The 22,767-nt window shown below is 43.5% G+C and overlaps 1 protein-coding gene across 1 annotated transcript in view; it reads right to left on the reverse strand.

Annotated features, from left to right (window-relative positions):
- Frem2 (FRAS1 related extracellular matrix protein 2) overlaps positions 1 to 22,767 on the reverse strand; it is a 129,278-nt gene that overhangs the window by 25,179 nt on the left and 81,332 nt on the right. Inside the window, exons 7-12 of the mRNA XM_005343968.3 lie at positions 12,113 to 12,262; positions 11,080 to 11,289; positions 8,637 to 8,834; positions 7,094 to 7,258; positions 5,895 to 6,077; positions 2,207 to 2,337 (exon numbers count right to left, since the gene is read on the reverse strand). Of these exons, the coding sequence (XP_005344025.1) occupies positions 2,207 to 2,337; positions 5,895 to 6,077; positions 7,094 to 7,258; positions 8,637 to 8,834; positions 11,080 to 11,289; positions 12,113 to 12,262 (1,037 nt within the window). The remainder of the gene's footprint in view (positions 1 to 2,206; positions 2,338 to 5,894; positions 6,078 to 7,093; positions 7,259 to 8,636; positions 8,835 to 11,079; positions 11,290 to 12,112; positions 12,263 to 22,767) is intronic.

Raw genomic sequence — 22,767 nt, forward strand, 5'->3', positions numbered from 1 at the left:
AGTGACAGGCCACACACAGCTTATTTCATGGACCCTGGTGGTTTTGCTCATCTCGAATGTTTGTAGGGAAGGGACCTAAGCCTTGAGTGGTTCATCCAAAGGCTTGCTACTAGCCCATGAGATGTTTATGTTCTTAGGTTTTCTCTTCAGTTGTGAGGCTAGTAGCTAACTCAGTTGTGGCTTTGTGAAGTTGAAAAAACATGAACAACAACAAAAAATCCATTACTTGATAGTGGGAGGAAAAAAACTGACAGACACCTTGAAAGAAGTGAGACTTTCAAGGTCATGCGCTTGTGTGGGCTTTCGTTATGCGGAGAGGCCAGGGAGAAGCTAAGCTGTAGGTGGACAAAGGCCAGGACTACCTGGACCATGGGATAGAGAAGATGAGAGCTAGTCAGAAGACGGCACTGGACACTGTCTAGCCAAGGAGGAAAATCACCTCTGCCCATGTCCCTGGCTCTTGAACAGCTTTCCTAGTGCTGATAATGGATAGGACAGTTCTCAGGCATCGCCCTGACACTTTCAAGAGCTGAAAATACTGCAAATCAAGTGTGTTTATCTTCTTAACCTACCGAACATCATGGACCAAAACACAGGGCTGTAGGGTTGCAGCTCGTGATTGCAGAATAAGGATAAAAGTAAATTCAAATTAACGTTTTTTTACAAATAATTTTACAGCGCTGTAAAGGCAAAAAATGTAAGTTGAATCACGGTCCCACCAAAGGTATTTCTCTGTTTTTAAGGGTCTTTAACAGTAAAAGTGACTTTAGCTACGCATTGTTCCTTTACCCAAAAGAATGTCACATGTCACTCCATAAAACAGTGAAAGATTCACAGAAAATCCATTTGATCAAGACTTTGTACCCACAGATCTTGAGTTCTAAATATGACTTAAAAGGTTAACAATGTAGCTGGGGAGATGGCCAAGAGGGTAAGGCACTTGCTGCTAAGCCCAGCATCCTTAGTTTGATCTCCAGAACTCATATTGTGGAAGGAGAAAACTAACTTCTGTAAGCTATCCTATGACCTCCATGTGTGCTCCATGGCACCCCCTCCCACCACGAATAAAAAAAAAATAAAGTTAAAAAATTCGTAAGGGACAGCAAATGCCACAGAATTACCATTTTTACTGAATAATAAAAATACTTAAGAAAAACATATTCCCCATTTGATTCCTTATTGATAGTGGACAAGATGATGAAAGCAGTGCAGTACACTTACACATGGTATTGTTGAAACTGACCTTTTCCTACAAACAGAATGTAAGTTAAGAAATTATTTCCACTGCGCAAAAACAAATTCCATGGTGATTGCACCTATCTTGAAGAAAATCTGGTAGGCAATATGATGTATGAAACACCATTTTGCGACTATAAAACGTTGAACCTGAAGTTCTCAACATGAGATTCTAGCCATAGTAGGGGGACAAGTGGGCACCTTGAGGGCCAGGAAAGTGTTTGGTGGGTAAATATGTCTGCTTCCACGAGTGTTGAATAATTATCTCATCCCTGTGGCAGTCAATTCCACGTTCAGTCATGACACGGGAAGGCTAAGAGGGCTAATGGGGGGCCCAGGAACTGCAACTTTGAATTCCCACCAACAAGATTTTCCAAAGACAGAAAGGAATATCCATCCAATCAGAACAGAAACTAACATGGGTGCTTGAAAGGGATCATGCATATCCCTTTTCACGTACAACGTCATCATTCCTTTAAAAAGGATTTACTTTTCTTTTTTTTTTTAAAGGTTTATTTATTATGTATACAATATTCTGTCTTTGTATATGCCTGCAGGCCAGAAGAGGGCACCAGACCTCATTACAGATGGTTGTGAGCCACCATGTGGTTGCTGAGAAGTGAACTCAGGACCTTTGGAAGAGCAGGCAATGCTATTAACCACTGAGCCATCTCTCCAGCCCCCAAGGATTTACTTTTCTATCATGTGCATGAGTGTTCGCCTCCCATTTACGCATGCGCATGGTGTGTGCAGTGCCCGCAGAGACCAGAAAAGGACATAGGAACCCCTGGAATTGAAGCCACAGATGGTTGTGAGCCACCATGTTGGTGCTAGGGCCTGCGCCCATGTTCTCTACAAGAGTAGCAAGTGTTCTTTACAGAAGAGCCATCTCTTTAACCCCAAGTCCCCTTTGCTGTGACTTCTTACGTGTGTTTACTCTAAAAAAAGGTTGACTTCTGGTCTCACTTACCTGTGTCTCTGCTACCATGTTTTCATCTGGTTTTAGGTGAACTGTGAAGGCTTCTCTCATCTCTCTTACCCCGTCGAAGAGTACTTCAATTTCAACGATATGCTGGGTTTCCCCTTCCTTAAACTCGATTTCTACAAACACAAAGTCACTGATTTAAGCTTTTGCAAATGAACCTGAGATCTTGGAGTGGTTTATAACAAGGACATTTTAAACTGGGGTCCAGTACATCGGTGCACACATGTGGCATGTGTGTGGTTACTTAAAGGGAATCAAATCAAATCGCTAACTTATTGCTACTACCTGTACTATACTATTTTGTGTGTGTGTGTGTGTGTGTGTGTGTGTGTGTGTGTGTGTGTAGGCTAGAGAAGATACACAGTGCCTTATTCTATCACTTTTTACCTTATGCCTCGAGACAGAGTTTCTCACTGGACCTAGACACCTTGGCTGGGGTCCAACAAGCCGCGTTGATCCTCTCATCTCTGGCTCCTACAGTGCTAGAGTTCCAGGCATGGGGAGCCAGGAGAGGTAGTGGGGTTTGAACTGAGATTTTTGTGATTGAATTATAAGCCCTCTTATCTGCTGAAGCATCTCTCCAGTGTCCACTCACATTTCCTACCATTCTTTTCTCTTTTCTCTTTTCTCAAGGAAAATGCTAACCATGACTTACTAAATTGCTTTGTTGGTCCACAGTTTGGAACTGTGAGAGACAGTGAACAGTTTTTATGTCGGGCTATAAAAAGACTCCCCTTTTTAGCCCACCAGTTTCCTAAGCTATGAAGCCCAATGAGTGGAAACAGGACCATAGATAGGAATGACTGAATGCTAGTGGGTGTAGGGAGATACATAGGCTGGTTTGGAATTGTTTAGGTGCATTATTAAATTATATTTTATTTTTTTTCTTTTTAAAAGTTTAAACATAATTCTTTATTGATTCTTTGTTTTTTTTAAATTTATTTATTTATTAAGGATTTCTGCCTCCTCCCCGCCACCGCCTCCCATTTCCCTCCCCCTCCCCCGATCAAGTCCCTCTCCCTCATCAGCTCTAAGAGCAATCAGGGTTCCCTGACCTGTGGGAAGTCCAAGGATGACCCACCTCCATCCAGGTTTAGTAAGGTGAGCATCCAAACTGGATGTACTCACTCATATTTGGTTTCTAGCCATAAATAAAGGACATTGAGCTTATAATTCGCGATCCTAGAGAAGCTAAATAAGAAGGTGAATCCAAAGACAAACATATAGGCATCCTCCTGAATATTAACCTGCATCAGGCGATGAAAGGAGACAGAGACAGAGACCCACGTTGGAACACCGGACAGAAATCTCAAGGTCCAAATCAGGAGCAGAAGGAGAGGGAGCACGAGCAAGGAACTCAGGACCGCGAGGGGTACACCCACACATTAAATTATATCTTAAAAGTACTTATTTTTGCTGTTGTTATGAGTGAAGGACAGCGCTTTCTCCCTCACCTGCCCCACACAGCGAGGACCGCTATGCTGTCATGGGAATGCAATCTAACCACGAGGGCACATTGTTGCTAGCACTCATTTTTAAAAAGTTAAAGCATTACGATGATTGGGTTTTATTGAAGTCTGAGCAGCAGACCTTACTGCAGAGACCAGATGAGTTGATTTGAAGGTGTTATTCCCCCTTTGGAGAAACTGCGTCCAAAAAGAAAATAGGAGGAAAGATAAACACCATGGTTCCAAATAGCTGAGCTGGGGCTATATCCTGACATGCCTGCAGTCAGGAATCAATGTTTTACGGCAGAAGACTGCACTGCTCATGTGCTTCCCACACTCTGGACTTCAAAAAGTTTTATCACCAATTATAACAAAGAAATTTAACAATCAGCTATTAACCAACACAATTAAAATTTTTTTTGTTCCAATTCTGGATACATTCCCCTCCCTCCCGCCCCCAAATCACTGGCCTTATTATGCTCTTGAGTTCAACAGTTTTGGATCTTTTTTTCTAGTTGCCGTGAAAAACATAGGAAGACGAGAATAGCTAATTATCTCTAGTCTACCAATTGGTTTTTAAATTTTTAAAAGCAAATTTTGGTGTGTATGTGTAGGGTAGGCAATGTGATGCTATTTTATAAAATAGTTTGGATTGATCTGTCTGGTGTGATTTCTAAGAATTACTTTTTTTTTTAACATTAAAAACACTGGGGCATTGCATAGGGAAACACAAACACCTGAGTTGTTTTGTGTCTTCCTTGGTATCTGTCAGCTAATAGCGCCTGTGGGCTTTTCTCCACAGTGGACTTTCAGGTTGACCAGCATTCCAGCTTCTCTGTGTTCCCTGACTTCACTCACTTCTGACACCAGATGTCAATGTGTAAGCATTCAGAGTTTGCAGCCCCCTCCAGTTAGGCAGAGCAAATGTCTAAGATGTTTTAAAACAGTTTATTGCAAACATCTCAATGGTTGTCTCTGGATGTGCATTTTCCTGATGAGATTTCTGTCCCATTTGCCTTATGCTCTCTCATTTCACGGAACAAAAGTTCAACTTTTGTGGCAATGTTTTCCCTATTTGATTGCGCATGACCCCAATTTAGATCATAAAATGAATAATTAAAACATATTTTAGAAAAATAATCGGTCAAATTTTATTATAAGCAATCATCTTAGTGGTTATTTGACACCCAGGTGGATTTAGCATTGATTAACTTTGCCCTTGCTTGTGAGTTTACTACATCTTTATAATTTTTCCCTGTTCACTAAAAAGATAACTTTATTTCCAAGACAAATAATTTCTGTCAAAAGGTTACACAGTGACATCGCGACAGTTTTTCTTTCACGTAAAATCTGTTCATTACAGGAAAAACTGACTTGAGATTTTGTAATTGGGTAGAAAATCTGTTTTGTTTTCATGGCTTTTGAATTACAATTGACGAGCTTCCAAGTCTGGGAATAACACTGACTGTTTCTGCAAGGGAAACTAAGCTCTGTGGTAGAAGCTGTTCTGTTTCTTATTAATGTTACTTACTAATTTTGTTACTGACTCAATAAGCCATCGGTCACTTGTAGCAGTTTGTTAATGAGTCAGAAAATCAAGGTGAATGCCCAGAGCACTATGATTAAAGAAGTAAGGGCCGCTGGGGCTGCTGAGGGTATAAGAGGCAGAAAAGCAGGAACATTTGCTGATAAGCAGAATTTATGCTTATGATTATGCTGTTAGCAAATAAGGCAGAGAGATGGGGCGGGAAGGGGTGGGGAGAGAGAGAGAAGCATCTAGTTGTTTTACTAGCTCTTGGAAGTAAACAATGGATTGGTACCCAAAGCTGCACAAGGAGAAAACGACAGAGGCTCCTACACCCCACAGAATCGAGGCTGCCAGGGCTGGTATTTTATCACCTATTCACCATCCCCTGTTAGCACACTACCTTTAGAGTTTGAATGAAGCTGTCCAGCATGGCTAGCACACACTTTCAAAGTCACAGCAAATATACGCTGTAACATCTGACCACAGAACGGGAGTAAAACTCACAGTTCGTGGGCTCCAAACACACACAGCAATTCTAAAATTTCCCTCAGAGAAAGTTCTGGGGATTCTGCACTTTGTCTAAGGTAGTTTAAATCTCATTTATTTTCACTCCCCCTTCCCCACCTTTCCTCACAGTCTCAGCCCCAACAGTGCAGTTACATCCAGCTGGACCTGACAGACCCCAGGGGACCCGTACCTTCTGACACTGGGTGATAATCCTCTCCGGAGGAGGCCGAGCCATCCTTGGTGTGGACTCTCACAATGGAAACCTTTGAAGTGTCTCCTTGGCGAACCACTGGAATTTTGACAATCGCTGACTCTCCTGGTTCACTGGGTTCAGTGACGCTGAATTTGGTTTCTCCAAATTTGATCACGGCTTCTAAGAGTGTGGAAAACACAGACAAATTAAGTGGCTGGCAAAGGGTGGTGGGGGTAGATGTTTTCCTCCACTTCTGTTTCTTTCTACATAGGAGTTTTTATTATTATTATTATTATTATTATTATTATTATTATTATTATTATTGTTATCCTCTCGACTTCTCTCTGCTGCCTCAACATTAGTGTGAGGGCAGAAGGAGAAGCTGGTGAGCGACACCTCAATCCTTCCTGGGAAACAGCGAGCCCACAGAGGGCATGTCCTCTGGGGTGTCTCTTTGTCCCCATAGAGCTTATAAGAGAAGGGGCGTGGAAGGGGAAACCACTGGCCCAGGACCGGGTAGACATAAACACCTATGTAGTGACAAGGGCAGCTATGAAGGCTTAGGCTTCAGTACGCAGGCATAAGCCATAGCCACCCCAAAGAGCTTTGTCAATTTTTAAATTTTGCAGTGCTGGCATTGAACTCGGGGTCTTGTACGTGTGAGGTATGAACATGACCATTGAACTATATCCACAGCTTTTCAGTTTGTCAGTTTTTGTTATGTGTGCGTGCTGGGGCCTGAAGTTGTTGCCGCTTGTCTTCCTCCCGAACTCCCCACTTGATTTTCCGGGGCAGAGTCTTTCGCTGAACCCTGAGCTTGCCAGTTTGACTAGTCTTAGCTAGGCAGCTTGCGCCAGAGATCTTGCTTCTTCTGCCTCCTAAATGAAGTAGGGGATTATTGGCAGGTTTCCACACCTGTGGAGGTTTTATGAGGGTTCTGGGGACATAAACTATCATCCTCAAGCTTGTCTGGAAAACACTTTATCTATCTACTGAACATCTCCCTAGCCCCTAAATTTATCAGTGTGGGGGCTGTTTTGTTCCCCACTTGTTTTCTTACATCTCAGTTGTCTGCAAGTCCCACTGAAAAAGAGGGGGATACTTTTCTGCGCCCACCCAGGAACTCAGGGTGGGAGGGGGTGGGGAGCGGGCTTCAGTTCCAGAGTCACTGTTTAGCAAAGGCAGCGACTTCTTACTGTCAGCGTCGTCCTGGATCCTTATCAGAGTTTCATTTTGCTCGCCTACTGCAGCCCCAAAGGCAGAGCTGCTCTGCGGTGAGCCGAGTACCAGGCGCAGCTCCTCCACGTCCTCATAGACGTCATCATCCATCAGCTCAAGGATGCAGGGCTTCTCTGTCTCACCTGGAGCAAACGACAGTGACACATGATGGAAGGAGACGCCGAAAATGAGAACCCAGCTGAAGAGCAAGGGCGTTGCTGTCCCCTGCTCTGCCAGCGCAAAGACTACCGTCTGTCATAGGTCTCGGATAGCTATTTGCTGAACATGGGACTATTTGCACACAGGCCCATACTTATAAAGAGTTCTGCAGTTCCTCTCTTTAAAGTCTAGCATTCGCCTTGGACAGCAAAGGAAAAAGGAAATGCGGGCTTTGTGCGTGAGTTTCTAGAACTGTGGTGGGGAAGTGAATCAAGAGACCACTGCTCATGGTCCCAGTTAATCTCACTGCACCATGTTACTAACTTTTGGCTTGTTGAACAAATCATTGACCCAAAACAGTTGGATTTTTGCCTCTAATAACTGGGACCAATATTATGGGTCCGACTTTTTCCAATCTCACTAAAAATTCTTTAAAAACAGATTAGCAGCCATATGACATACAAGCATATGGATGCTCAAATATTAATAAACAAGCTTTACTGTTGGGCACTTAAGTTGTTCTCAATACTCCATCAATATAGGCATAACTCTCCACACGTTTGTCCTTTTCGATAGTATATTTCACAAAATTAAACTATTAGGACAAAGCAGTGAGATATATGAAGGCATTGACATATATTAAAGTGTGAGGTAAAGGCCTGGAGAGATGGCTCAGAGGTTAAAAGCATTGACTGCTCTTCCAGAGGACCTGGGTTCAATTCTCAACCCACACATGGCAGCTCACAACTGTCTGTAATTCCAGTTCCTGGGGATTCGACACTCATGGCAAAACACCAATGTACAAAAAATAAAAGTAAATAAATTTAAAAAACCATAAAAGCAGGAGATGCATTTTTGCCTAAGAACATTTCAATATTAACTCAATTTCTAGCTTTGTAAATTGCATATTCGATAGGTTGTTTACTGCTGAGTTCTGAACTAACAATAAAATACATCATTAGGAATCAAAAGGTTAATGAAGAGACCCCAGGATATCTATTCAACCTGCTGCAATGCATATGCCTGGTCATTTCATGCACATAAACTCATGTTGCAAGCTTGTTGGGAAACTTGGGAAATTTTATTTCACTCTCTTTTCCTGATGACCTATTTCTCAATCCACACTTGGGGTTCTTAAATTACACCTAGAAACTTCAAGGGCTTAAGGCACTGTCTCCATAACCTTGACAACCTGAGTTTAATCCTCCAGACAAGGTCTGGGAGGAAGAGAAATCCCAACTCCTAAAACTTGTCTTCTGACTTCATGTCAGCTGTAGCGTGCACACGCCCCTCCCCCGTGCTCATACACCCCAAATCAATAAATTAATAAAAGATTTAAGACGTTTCCGAGCTCATACATACCAGGGAGGAAGGTGACAATGGAGGCATCGGTATTTGGGCGTTCTTCGAAGTCCATCATCACCTGCGCTGAGGCCTGCCTTGTGTAGCATCTCACAGAGGACCTGTGCTGGACATCGCCACTCCTGGAGATCACGGCAGCTACACGCGCATCATTTTCACTGCAAGTGTATACTCTTTCTTTGAACTGCATCTTAGGCACTGTGCAGAAAAGAAATGCATGGGTCGAAACGCGTAGACGCGTCCTTTCTTTCAAATGGCATTTCAGGTGATACGGTTTAAGGCAGATAATAAGACAAAAAAAAAATGAGAAAAGCATCTCGGTCTCTGCTCAGTTCACATTCCTGTGAGTCACTGCAGGCCTCTGTTGCGATGCAAGCATGCGCAATGGAAGCTGAAGACGTAGACAAAACTGGTGACTTTCAGATGTTTGTATCAAAATTGCTGTGTGGTCAGTCACACACTTTAAAATTTTCTTGATATGAAGAGCATGAAATATTGTACACATTATAACTGAAGGGACTCCAGCCAGCCTGGGCCTGGCAAACGTGGCTCTGGCCGGCTTGTCCTCTTCAATGTTCTCTGCCTTGCTAAAAAACCATTAGATTACATTCCTAAAGCTAGCCACCAAGGTCTGTTCCCTTATGTGGCCACTTCCTCCTCCTGAGGCTGACTACCAAAGTTCAGCTATCAAAGTATTTAAATCCAGGAACCACAAGCGTCCGCCCCCTTTGGCTCACCTAATTAACATGTTTACTTAAAATTAAACACCTCATCCTAACAGGGTTTCCCCTTCAACCTTTATAAACTGCCATTTGCCTACGGGCCACTTCCGTCTCTCTATCCAGAGACAGTCCTTTGACCCTTTGTGACGAATACCCAATGCCCCCTCTCTTTCGTTCCCTCCCCCTTCTCCCTTGTCCCCATTTCCTGTCTCTCTCTCTTATACCCTGCCCTTTGTCTCTCTGGGGCAAATAAATCTCCTTTGTGCTGACAGCTTGGTCTTGGGGTCTTGAACCAATACCTTTCCTTTCAAGGGCAAGTACGTGTTGTACAGGAATGGTAGAGAAAGCTGACCAATGTGCGCATGTGTTAGTTTTAGGTGACATCGAAGCCAGGTCAGCCATACACAGGCCTCATTGATAACAGGTTTCTTTCTTCCGAGAACCACTTCATGGTAAGAAGGTGCACAGATTTCTGTAGTGAGTGATGAATGATATTTAGAGAGGCTTGCCGTGAGATTTTGTGTTACAATTTCTTTCAGGAAAAATGTCCGGCTTGGATGGAAGCTCACTAAGATCATGGATGCTAAAGAGGGCGATGAAACAACAGGGTGTTCTGAGGGGAGAAACACTCCACCCTGCAGAGAGGCTTCTCAAGTTCAGGGAGTAAACAAAGCCTCTATGAAGACCCTGAAGCTGACCAGATTCACCAGTTCTCCACTCCCCTTCCCAAATATATAAGCGATAGAGACCGCTGAAAGACACTGCCAGACAAACCGAGCAGCCTGGAAGAGGCAGAGACCAGCCCTACTGTCTAGAAGAGACACGCTCCATCCTGTGAAGAGACACGTTCCATCCTGTTGAGCTGTCTGCAGACTGTGCAGTGTGCTCCAGGTTTCCAGCTTTGTGAGCTGTGTGACCTGTGTTGGGGTGGGCTTTGGTGGTGCAGCTGTCTTTGAGCCATTTCTGTTCCTTGTCAGTGACCCCAACAGAACTTACAGGTCCGGCCAGCTGGACTCTTGTGGTATACTTACTTTGGTCTCCTTCGGAGGAGTGACACACAACAACAGTGTATTTGACACGTGATTACAGAAATCTGAGGTGTGGCTCGGTGACAGAAATGGCTTAGTGTTAAGTAGAAAAAGACCATGGCCACTCAGCTCCATGCAGGTAGTGAGGACATGTTTGAATCATTCAAGACACTAATGACAATACCACATTGCTTCTCAAAATATAAAAAGACTAACAATTGTCTTTAAAGGCTGTCTAAATCTATCAAAATGAGCAGGAGAAGACTTGGGGAGTTTGTATGGGGTGAATGGTGTCTCCCACGCCAACATCGTATATATTGAAATCATAGCCCGAGTACCTTGGTAATAGGCAGATAATCAAGTTTAAGGTCATTAGGACTGATGTCAGCCGGATATGCCAGGTGTTCTCATGTCAGACAGAGGACTGGTCATACGGATGTCTGAAGAGGGAAGATGATGGAGAGGCACGGGGATGAGATGGCCACTGACAAGTCAGTGAGAGAGGCCTGTGGCATCTTTCCCTTGCTCTCTCGTTTAGGCTCCTCACTATCAGTGCAGAGGCTGCTGTTGCTCAAGCCATCTGGTCTGCGGCCCTTTGCATCGTCAGCCTTAGCAAATGCAAACTAAGCTTAACACCCTACCTGCCATTTATACACATTCAGTCTGGGCACTGTAAAATTTAAAGTCACTCACAGTCTGAGGCGGAGTCATTTATGGACACCGTGGCCTTGCTGGGCTCGCCAAGGGCCGCCTTCATCGGCATGCGAAGTACCAGTTCAAACTTTTCAACTCCCTCCAGCACGGGTCTTCCCAGGTCATCCAGAATGAGAACACGAACAGTCTGCATGTTGACTCCAGGCGCAAAATCTAAACCGCGACTGATTCCCACGTAGTCTGTTCCAGCTAAAACCATAAGGAAAGGATATTTACATGGGGACTAAATTTAAAAAAAAAAATAGTTATATAGGCAAACTTACAGTTAATGTTTTATACTACAACATATATACAAAATACTACAGAGAAACACATTCAATTAACAAGATGGAAAAGACTGGTAACTACGTGGTTGTTGACGTCGTGAATATAAGCTGATTTGCTTAGATTCGAGGTCTACACCTTAATCTCCATTGGCTGGATTTGCTCACGTCACACACTACTCACACAGGAGGGACGGGTGTATGTGAGAGAAATCATATTCAGCTAGCTGAAAAAAGGAAAAGAAAATTTTCAGCCCCATGCTGAAGTTTGTCATCAGTCTTTTAGAGGCTGGGAGAAGAAGCAGCGCTGTGCACCTCGGACAGTTTACGTAGCGCTGTGTGGAGGGAAGCCTGCTGAATCTGAGGTGTTTACAGGACACTTGTTAAAACCAGGAGGGAGCCAAGTGAAGAGGCACACCGGGGAGAGGCTGAAACGTTTTTAGATTCTGTGAGGGTGGTGGGTATGACTGCTCCCCTGGTAATGTCAGAACAGCTAAGTGTCTTAGGTTCACTGGGTAGAGAACCAAGTCATGCAAATCTGGACATTGCAATTTAGCCATTGAATCTCAGAGTCATTGGACTCTGGTTCATGGTGCCTAAATCTCTTTCTTTACAATGGTAAAGTCGAAATTTACACACTCCATAATAATAATTTCAGGAAAAGTAAGCCATGAGGAATGTTCAAATGAAGCGCTTGGTAGCTGGACGCTGTTGAACGACACAAAAGGCTAATTTAGCAGACTGCTCACCATCCGCTGAGGGGGGCTCCGTTTTCCGGGACCTCACGGTGACACTCGAAGGCCTGGAGAGGTCAGTACCTGTCCTCCATATCTGCACCTCCACGTAGCCGGAACTCTCATCCACGGAGTACTGGACATCACCAAAGTAGAAGATGGGTTCTGTTGACAAGGATACAGAAAACACTGCTGTTATTTCTCTCTCTTTACATCAACCATCCCCGAGTCTGCTTCTTTGTATCGGCACTGCCATGTTTTATTGGAGTGAGTTAAAAGACCTCATCTCAAGGTGCATGACTTGGCTTGTTTTTCATGTATGCAATGCCTTTATTGTTGTGTTTTCAGGGGCTGGGTATTGAACCCAGGACCTCATGCGTGCCAGGAAAGTGCTGTGGCACTGAGTTACATCCATGAACTCATATGTAGGTTATAAGTGGCTTCTAGGCATCCTTGGAAGCTTAGTTGAAAAAATACAATCAAATGAAGCACAACACATAATACTTTGTAGACCAGGCTGGCCTTGAACTCACTGAGGTCAGCCTGCCTTTGCCTCTGCTTCCTGACTGCTGGGATTAAAGCTGTGCTCCACCACTGCCTGGCTCATTGTTTTTTTAAGTTTTGTCTCAGCACTCTCTAACCCACTGTGGGACAGAGAGGTGGCATTTGCCTTAAGCTATCTTCTGGTCAATTGGATTTAGATTTAACTCGCGATATTTGAGTCTACTTTTAATTAGCAGGATTAGACTCTACAGTATAAAACAAGGATTAGTCCCTAAGACTTGAGAGAGACCCAGAACTGGTTGCTGGTTATTTGTAGGGCTTTTGGTATCCTCTATACAAACTGAGGTTTCACTAAAATAATCTCATACTAAGAGGTTAGCGTCTATCCTCATGAATGCGAAGGATGCTTTCTGTAGTTCCTGCCTCCGGAGCACTGTTTTCTCCTTGTTAGTGATGCACTGAAATGGATGTAGCTGTCTCCTATTAATTCCTCTATCTATTCTCTTTATGATTAACCTGTGACTCTTGATATAGCTGCCAGGGGTCTGAAGGACAGTAGATAACAAGGGAAAACTGAGATGAATTACAGGAAAACTTTTAAAAATAATTTTGAATTATGGATAGCCGTCCAGGAAACTGCAAATAGTTCCTCACTGAGAGTTTATCATATAAGCAGTTATTAATAAAGTAAAATAACCAAGTGAGCACACGAAAAGTGATTTATTTATTTGTCTTTAGTTTTACAAGATTCCAAAGGAGTTTGTCTAAGAATACACTGCTCACTCCAGGGCTTCTTAGCATCCTTAAAGGGATGTTACTCTAGTTCTTAAAATTAGATTGAACTCCCCAAAAGCTCAAGGGGAAGGGAGACACAGGGTGCCGTTGGGGATGAATGTGGTGGTGGGGTGAGCTCAGGGAGAGAGCACTTGTCTAACGTGTACAAAACCCTGCACGCAGGATAAAACAAAACCCCAGAAAAAGCCCAAGGGGGCCTTTCCTCACTCCCCTATTTGCAAATTAATTATCTTTTTCAGAAGGTATACTACAAATGCTTGCTTCTTTTCTTCCTCCAACTGGTAGGCATATTTCAAAGCTTCTAGCTCCACTGGGCTCTTAGATAATATTGAAATCAATCTTGGAAATGTTTGCCTGTTTTGGTTTGGAGGTGATAAATCTGCCTATGGCATGGTTCACCTCCCTGCTCTCCTTTCAACTTGGACATTTGGGTGTCTGTACAGATGGAGTTGTTATCTTATAACCCTAGGCAAGCAGACCTGAATGACAAACGAATACATTCCTTACATTTCTCACAGCTGAGGAGGGGCAAAGGTGAAGGGAGAGAAGCCAGAAATGATTATTCTAAGCAGACAGCTGAACTAGGCACAACAGCTTCTCCTCAAGAGTCTTTCATGATTATCATGGAGGCTTGGTCACGTGCCTCCAACAAGCGACCTTTCTAAGTCTCTCTACATTTCTGGTATCATGTGAATTAGAATAAAATCCCCCTGAGCATCGTCATAAAACACCAAGAGAGCAACATGCTGGGGGTGGTGTGTGTACGGGGGAGAAGATGAGGGTAGGTGGAAGAAACTGTGTTTGCACACGCACTCACATCCTGCTAACCATAGAGCAAATCTTTCACCTAACAGCTTAACATGTTGTTCACAGATGAAACCAGGGAGAGAGAAAAGAAAGGGGGGGGGGTAGCAAAATGACTAGGCTGTAATAAGATGTGGACAGAATCAGCATAATGCCAATGACATGGAACATTGGTACCTTTAGCCACAAGGAGAAGGGGGAATAGAGATGTGACCTTAATGGTAAATTCTCTCATTTTAATAGAAGCTAATAGGAATTTGGAAAGGTAACACATGAATTCTCTAAAATGAAGCATTGCTTGGTCAGCAGACTTAGGTTAGCTGTTTGATTTCCATCTGCTGAAGGCGACAGGAAGATTGGTTGAATAGTCAGCTGTAACGACTATAGTTAAAACCTGAGGGGATTTTAACACAATCGTTTCTACAGCACGAAAACAGTAGCAATTAAAAGAAATAACCCCACACTATGTCTAGCAAGTTGCTTGTTTAACAAATCAAAAGAAATAGAGTAGGTTTTGGCATCTTTGTGTCCTCTCAGTATAGATAATGAAAACTATATTATTTTTAAATTTCTCATATTTTCTTTTAAATTCTAAAATTTGAATGAACTTATAAAGGTTACTATTGGGTTGAAATCTTATGCAGAACATACTAAAATGGTCCTGGAACTTTTAACAGTTTTATATGTATGAATGTTTTGCCTGCATGTATGTCAGTCTGTAAAACACTTGTGTGCTTGGTGCATGGGGAAGGCCAGAGGAGGGTATTGGGTTCCCCAGAACTGGAGTAACAGATGGTTGTGAGCTGCCATGTGGGTGCTGGAAACTGAACCCAAGTCTTCTGGAAAAGCAACCAGTGCTCTTAACCACTGAGCATCTGTCTAGCCCTGTGCTTGGGACATTTAAAAGGATACCACAGAACCAAAAGGAGGGAATGAATGAATGGCTGAAGCTCACTAGAAGACAAAGAACCTACGCAAAACCCAGGACAGCTGATTTGTCTGCGCTAGCAAATAGTTTTTATAAGGACAAGTTTGCCGAGTTAGTGGTTTGAATAAAAATAGTCCTTGTAGGTTCTATATTGAATGCTTGCTCATCAGGGAGTGGCACTTCCTGAGAAAGATTAGGAAGTGTGACCTTGCTGGAAGAAACACGTCACTGTTGGCCAGCTTTGAGGTTTCAGAAGTTCAAGCCAGGCCCAGTGTCTCTCTCTTCCTGCTGCCTGCAGATCTGGATGTAGAACTCTCAGCTACTTCTCCAGCACCATGTCTGCCAGCACACTGCCATGCTTCCAGTCATGATGACAATGATCTAAAACCTCTGAAACTCTAAGTCAGCCCCAATTAAATGGTTTCCTTTATAAGAGTTGCTGTGGTCATGGTATCTCTTCACAGCATTAGAACATTAAGACACTGCACCTCTTTGGTAAGCTTCACTCTCTCTCTCTCTGCCTCTCTCGCTAGCACTTGGGTTTTAAAAATTAATACTAACTGGAGACCTCTGTAAATCTGCCATAGACATATTCACATTACAATCTAGAGCCAAGTAGAAAACACCCATTCAGTTCCCGAATTTTGGGGCTTAAGTGCATATGTACTGCTGTACCGCACCTTGAACGCAGTTATGCTCGCTCGCAGACTTAATGTGGAACAGTCAGCAACTGCTACTATCAACGGGAAGAAGGATGATAAAATAAAGCCCTGCTCCCTGCAGCCTCCACTCACTGAAAACATTCCTCAGCCCTTCATCCCTCTGGCAAGAGTTCAGAGAAGGTGTTTAGTCTCTCCGCACAGGGCAGATAAGTTGCATCTAAAGCATGGGCAAACCTCCCCGCAGAGAAAGGTTTTCAGAGGCTGCTGCAGACAATGTGTGAAATTCCCAAAGGATGCTGGGATCTCTCTTCATTCTTTGGGGCGCTCTTTTAAGTTCAAGGGCAGAGGTGGGAGAGACACTCCTGCTAGGAGACTTCCTCGGGCTCATAAAGCAGGAGTCAGACTTGCCAGGCTGCGAACACTTTCACTTCACCTCTGCTCACGTGGAAGTGAAGGGAAAGGCTTGGCAAGACCACACAGCTCACACACCTGCAGAATAATTCAAGCTCTCTTCCCAGAGGGGAGGAAGTGAACTTTTTTTTATTATTTATTTATTTATTTGGTGTCTGGATTGGTGTTTACGATTTCATTGTGTCTCCTGAGATGAAAGGAAGAGGTGCAGGCTGTAATTGCTATCCGGAGCCTAATCTTACTGACTCCTGTGTGCCCAAGAACCATCAAGCAAGCAAGCTCTGTAGAATTAACTAACTGTGTTTGCTTAAAACTGAATGGGATGCAAGTCTGTGCGCTATCTTTGGGCAAAGCGTCAATGTTGTCTTTTTGGATTTGGTGTTGAGAATAATACAAGGGGATCGACTCTAACCTAGTAATCTCTTTGGAGGTTTCAGTTCCATGCTGCCCTGGTTTGCTTTCCACTGCTGTAACAAATAAGCACCATGACCAAAAGTGACATGGGGAGGAAAAGGGTTTATTTGATTGACAGGTCTGGACTGTAGCTGAACTTTGAGGCAAGTCAGGGCAAGAATTCATTCAGGAGAAGAGGCAGGAACCATACCTAGGGGAAGACTACTTTCTGGTTTGCTTCCCTGGCTTGCTCAGCTATCTTTCTTGTATTTCCCAGATCTATCTGTCCAGAGAGGGGGGTTACAGCCTCCTACATCATTCAGCAATCATGGGAAGGTTCCACAGACAAAGCCATGGGTCAGCTTGATGGAGGCAGTTCCTCTACTGAGATGTCCTCTTCCAAGAGCTGCCTAGGTTTGTGTAAATTTGACAAAAACTGACCAGCACAGACCTTGACGGCTTCCTGAGTACTCACAAGCCACTTCCCACAGGCATGTCAAGGCCATTTTTCCCCCTCAGGGTGGAGAGGGTTAGTTCCACTCCTGTATCCTTTTCTTTTTGCTTTGCTGTGATAAAATACTCACAGAGCAACTTTAGGAAAGATGGATTTAATTTGGTTTGTATTTTGAGGGGATACATCACGGCAGGAACATGCGGTAGCTAGACATACTGCCTCCGCGTTCATTTTCAGAGCATGGACAGGAAGTGGGGTCAGTCTAGCAACCTTCAAGGCCCACCCCTAGAGACACAATTTTTCCAATGAGCCTCCACTTACTAAAGGCTTTATACCTTTCAAAACAATGCCAACAGATAGGGACTGAGTGTTCAAACACACAAGTCTGTGAGGGACAGTCCACTCTCAAACCGTAACTCCTTCTTCCTGGCTTCTCTCCAGTTCATCACTAGATGCAGCCAGCATCACCCGGTGCTTGAATTCTCCCAAGGAGCATTTAAAGAGACTCTTGACAGAAACAGTCAGCCCCAAAGGCAGTAACACCACACTTACCGTCTTGCTAGAAAGCTTCTAGTGCACCCCACTATCTTTAGGATGTCCCCAAACTCCTCACTATGGATGACAAGGCATTGAAACTTAGGGTCTCTCTCTGCCCTTTATACCCCGTGTTGGTTACTGTCTGCTCGGTAACAATCTGGGATATCTTGTATGTTCTGCTGCAGCCTCTGGCTGTCTCTTCCAGTCTTCCCTTAGGAAGATGCTGCTTTGGGGACCATTCTGCCTTCCCTCTTGTCTCAGGCTGTAGGGGCAGAGCTAAGCTTCCTTTATTCGTGTATACTTTCTGGGCACTTAGCTCTATTCATATCTGTCAGTGGGTGAACAACAAGTATCTGTGGAGCGAATTAGCAACAATGTAAAGATCATTTATTGCCCATAGCAACTGAATTAATGTGTGTGCCTCGTGCTGGAAGCCAAGTGCACTCAGCGCCAGGCAGTGGCAGTGTGCACCCCAGAGGCAGTGTGTGGTTGTTTGTGCCAGAGAATGACTTTGTAAGCCCTTCTTGATCTGGAAGTATAAATACAATCCTAAATTATTTTGGCTGGGTCCCACTTTTCTTTCCAGAAATACTTTAAATGCATAAATCTATATTCTAAAAATGAGCTCCTGTCTAATATTTGAGAACAGTTTTCAAAATTCTTATTGAAAAACTGAAGTTTAAATGTATTTCAAAGGAAGTTTAAAGGTCTTTCTCATTTGAAAGGCACATTCTGACATTTCTTTTTCTCAACAACAATAGCTTCCTCAGAAAGAATCGAGACAAATCAGTACATACTTAGGATGCCGAGAGTAATGGACTCTTCCAAAGGTATTAGATAAGCATTAGAAGTGGTGAGCCTTCTCCAGAAAGATAATGTTACCAGTCTATTGCCAACACAGTTTCACCCCAAAACGGACCTGATCTGTCTGAAGGTCAACACAAGTTTTAAAGGAAATTTTAGTATCACAATCATGAAAAATTTTCACTACACATTTGTATGATTAAGACTTTATAAATGGACTCTATGTGTTTGAGTGTGTGTGGGATATGCATGTGTGTGTTGTGTTGTGTGTGTATGTTGTATATGTATGGGGTGGCATGTGTGTGTGTGTTATGTATGTATTGTGTTGTATGTGTGTCTGTGCTGTGGTGTGTGTGGTGTGGTGTGTGTGTACGGTGTGTATGCGTGTGTGTGTGTGTGTGTGTGTGTGGTGTGTATTTACCATGGCATGCATTTAGTAACCCAAGGACACCTTTAGGAGTCTCCTTCCACTGTTGAATCCAGATCAAACTCAGATTATCAGGCTTACATGACAAGCATTTTTGCAGGCTGAGCCATCCTGTCAGTCCAACATTTAATTAGTAAATTAATTAACTTCTTATCCCATAGTATTTTATAATCTACAAACAAAGAAAGGGATGGGAAACTTGCTGATGGCAAATTCAAACCAATGGGGTGAAATTTAGGATTTACCAACACTTTTTATTAAGGCAACACTGGCCAAAGCTGCTCACAGATCTGCATGGCAGTGCTCGCTCCTGGCTTCCCATCTCAATCAAAACCAGCCAGGACACTGAACATTTTGAAGGGTCTCAGGTGAATCGCATGCATAAGATTCGGGGTCAGGGTACAGGAACACGGCATGAACCAGGTGACAGACCCTACAGTGTGGAGATTCTGAGAGGGTGGCCTGTAGCTTGATACTGACTCAGGGAGCTGCCCTGCAGACTGAGCCTGGGCGAACAGCAGCCAATGGACAGACTTGTATCAGGGACAGGGAGGGGAGGGTGTGGGTGTTGACTGAGAATAGGAAGAGGTAGAGGTGCAAATAGAAGTTTGCAACCTTGAAAGGACAGGATCTGAAACCTGGATTGCAGAAAAGGAAACATTAGAGCCCTGTGCGGGCGGGGCTAGCCTAAGAGCTGGAGACCTCGTCAAAAGCAAGTGCCTATCAGTGGAGCTGGTTAGTAAGGATGTTAGCTGGGCAGCATTTTGATGGTAGAGGCCTTCGCATCATCACTGAGCCAAGCCCCACTGACTTCTCCAGACTCTACTTTCCTTTGCTAGCTTTTCCAAGACTCTTGTTTGATGTGTTTCTTTAAAATTGCTGCAGTAAGATTAGCTGCCTCTTACCATGTTCTGCTCCCACCTGTGGGTGCTTTGGAGGGCCTATGAAAGCAAATGGTTATTCCGGATGGTTACAAGTACAAAGGGAGCATTGCTGGGGGTTCTGAGGAGCTAATGGGACACGGTTTACAGTCATGAGCATAATTATTTGGGGAGACCAGTTAAAAAGCCTTCAGTCAACATTACATCTATTTTTACAAGGCAAAGGTTACAGAGAGGCAAACATCAAAAGCCAATCACAGGTGGAAATCAACCAAGTTTTTGATGTGGGTAAAGTTAGCTTCTTTCTAAACCCGTGTATCTTTTCTCTTCCAGACTGCACTGACATAATGTGTTTAATCCAAACTCAAAGGAGGGCTGGAGAGACAGCTCAGCTGTTGAAGGCTAAGGCTCACCACCAAAACGTTGAGAGTTCAGCTCTCAGCGCCTATGTCAAAGCCTGTGTTTACAGTTTCCCTTTGCTGGATATAATGCCATGTAATCTCAGTATTGAGGGGTAGAGGCAGGTGTATTTCTGCAAGTTTGAGGCCAGCCTGGTTTACATGGCAAGTTCCAGGACAGCAAGGGCTACATAGAAAGACCCTAGTTCCAAATAAAATAAATGAATAAAGGAACAAGGTTGAGAGAGATGGCTCAGAGGTTAAGAGTACTTCCTGGCGGAGGACCCAGGGTCCATTCCTAGTACACACACTGGGAAGCTCACAACAGCCTATAACTTCAATGTGGCTTACAACTTCAGGGACCCAATATATTTTTTCTACCTTTTTAGGCATGTAGTGCATATGTATATATCAAAGCACAACACATACACATGTATTAAAAATTAAGGTAACAATCTTTTAGCCAGGCATGATGCCACAGGCCTTAATCTAGCAGTGAAAAGACAGAAGTAGGCAGATCTATGTGAGCTTAGGGTGAGTCTGATCTACATAGCATGTTCTAGGCCAGTAAGGGCAATGTAAGATTCTGTCTAAGGAAGAAAGGAAGAAAAGAAGGAAGGAAGAGAGAAAGAAATAAAGAAGGAAGGGAGAGAAAAAGAGTTGGGATCATAAGTTAAGATTTCTGACTACCTGATGTAAAGGAATAGGTCTGGCTGTTAGTTCCTCTTGTGTGGGAAAAAAACACGGCAGTTAATAGCAGTTCCTGCCATGGCGACAGTGCAGTCAGGGTGATGCACCAGCTGCATTTGGGCGTCTGCCTCTTCAGGTCACGTCAAAATCTCTAGTCCCTATGCTAAGTTGTCTCCAGGGCTTTACCAGAGATAACAGTCTTACAAGGTAAGGTATTTTTTATCTACTGTTGACAAAATCAAGTTGGGCCTTGGAGGGGTTAAATAATTTGCTCTGGGCATAGAACAAGCAGGATTCAAACATGAGAGACTAATATAGTAAAATGTGAATTATTTTTCCACTATGTAGCAATTTCTTTGAAAATGTTTAAAGCAATGAAGCAATAAACATACTTAGATGTTCATATTTTTAGAATATTCTTTTTGAAGATGCATAAGTAGAAATGACTGTGTGAAGGAAAAGAAAAAAACCTTTCTTTGCACGGGAAAACAAGAGTATGTAATGTGTGCGTTTGTATTAAATTGTGGAAATGCAATTGTCACTCAAAAACTAAAGGGGAGCAATGGGGACAGAGGCGAGATGGCACTTAAAGCGACTGTACATACGTCAGAAATCACCGAGCAGAAGTCATACACAAATACTTTTATACCTGCTAACTAATGATAAATTTACAAGATTTCAAATCAATAAAGCTCCGGCATGTGGCTGATTGGTTTGGGAATCTCAGCAGCTGGAGGAAGAAAGACCATGAGGAATAAAGTGTTAAACACAATCCGTGTGAGGTCCCAGGGATAAGAGCGTGTGGCTGACACTGGGAAAATAAATAATGTTGACCACAGACTGATTAAGAAACGACACTTGGAACACGTCTGCTGGCAGCCAGCGGCGGTCCAGAATAAACAGCCTGCGCCACTCCGTTCTGTTCCGGGCAAAGGAATGCATAACTCCTGTCAGATCCTAGTGAACGCTTGTCAGGGTGGCTGGCTGTCAGATCTGCTGGTGGTTTTCTAGTCAATGTAGCTTCCCCCTCCAAGTTTTAAGACCGGGACCTCCTGGGTCACTGTGCAAAGCCTCATCCCAAGGGAGTCACTCCTCTGGGTCTTGAATTTCTGCTTTATAACACAAGGACAATCCAATTGGACCATGTGATGTCAGATCGCCTCATTTACTAGCTATCACACTCTTTTGCCCTCCTGGGGATTGGAGGTTTTTTTTTTTTGTGTGTGTGTGTGTGTTCTAGTTAAAGCCATTTCTTTTTTTTTTTTTAATTTTATTTACACTCATGCAACCCATTCACTGTTGACTTTCTGTATTCCTGAGTAGAAGGTAAATGGGAAGAAAAGTCTCTCAAGTGGGAGCTGGAAAACCATTCTTGTCTCATAACGTGGTCACCTGCAGAAGCCATATACCAATATGATAAAAATGTAGGGACTATAGCTCTTATATCTCATGGCAGATAACATATGCTCAAACCCACCTGCCTCTACAGCTAAGACTTTGCTCATTTAAAGTCTTTGATTTGTAACTACTTTGTTAATAAATGAATTAACAGAGAATAACAACAAAAATAATAAAGCAGTAAAACCTCCTAGACTGAAGACAGCAGCCCCAGTTTATAACCTGAGGGATGGTCCTGGCCGAGCCCTGCAGGCTATGGAGTTGGGAGAAATTGCAAAGAGAATGATAGGATTGGAAAGATCCACAAACCTCAAATCCACTTTGTCAGGCTTTGTGTGTAGTGTCAATACGGTGACTCTTTTACATAGAAAAAGCAAGATGCCTGTGGCATGCTGCTGTAGAAGCCAGATTTGGGGCACTAACATGAGTTAGTCTAGAGAAGGTGGAGGGGCGTGGTGGGGTGGGAGGATGATGGGCAGAAGCAGCGGTGTGGATGAGTCCATGGCCTTGCCTGCTTAGGGACAGCTCCATTTGGTATATAGGAAAAGAGACAAGATGAACAAAGAAATAGGTGGCAATGGCCA

The sequence above is a fragment of the Microtus ochrogaster genome, chromosome 1 (assembly GCF_000317375.1).
Source record: "Microtus ochrogaster isolate Prairie Vole_2 chromosome 1, MicOch1.0, whole genome shotgun sequence".
Lineage (NCBI taxonomy): Eukaryota > Metazoa > Chordata > Mammalia > Rodentia > Cricetidae > Microtus > Microtus ochrogaster.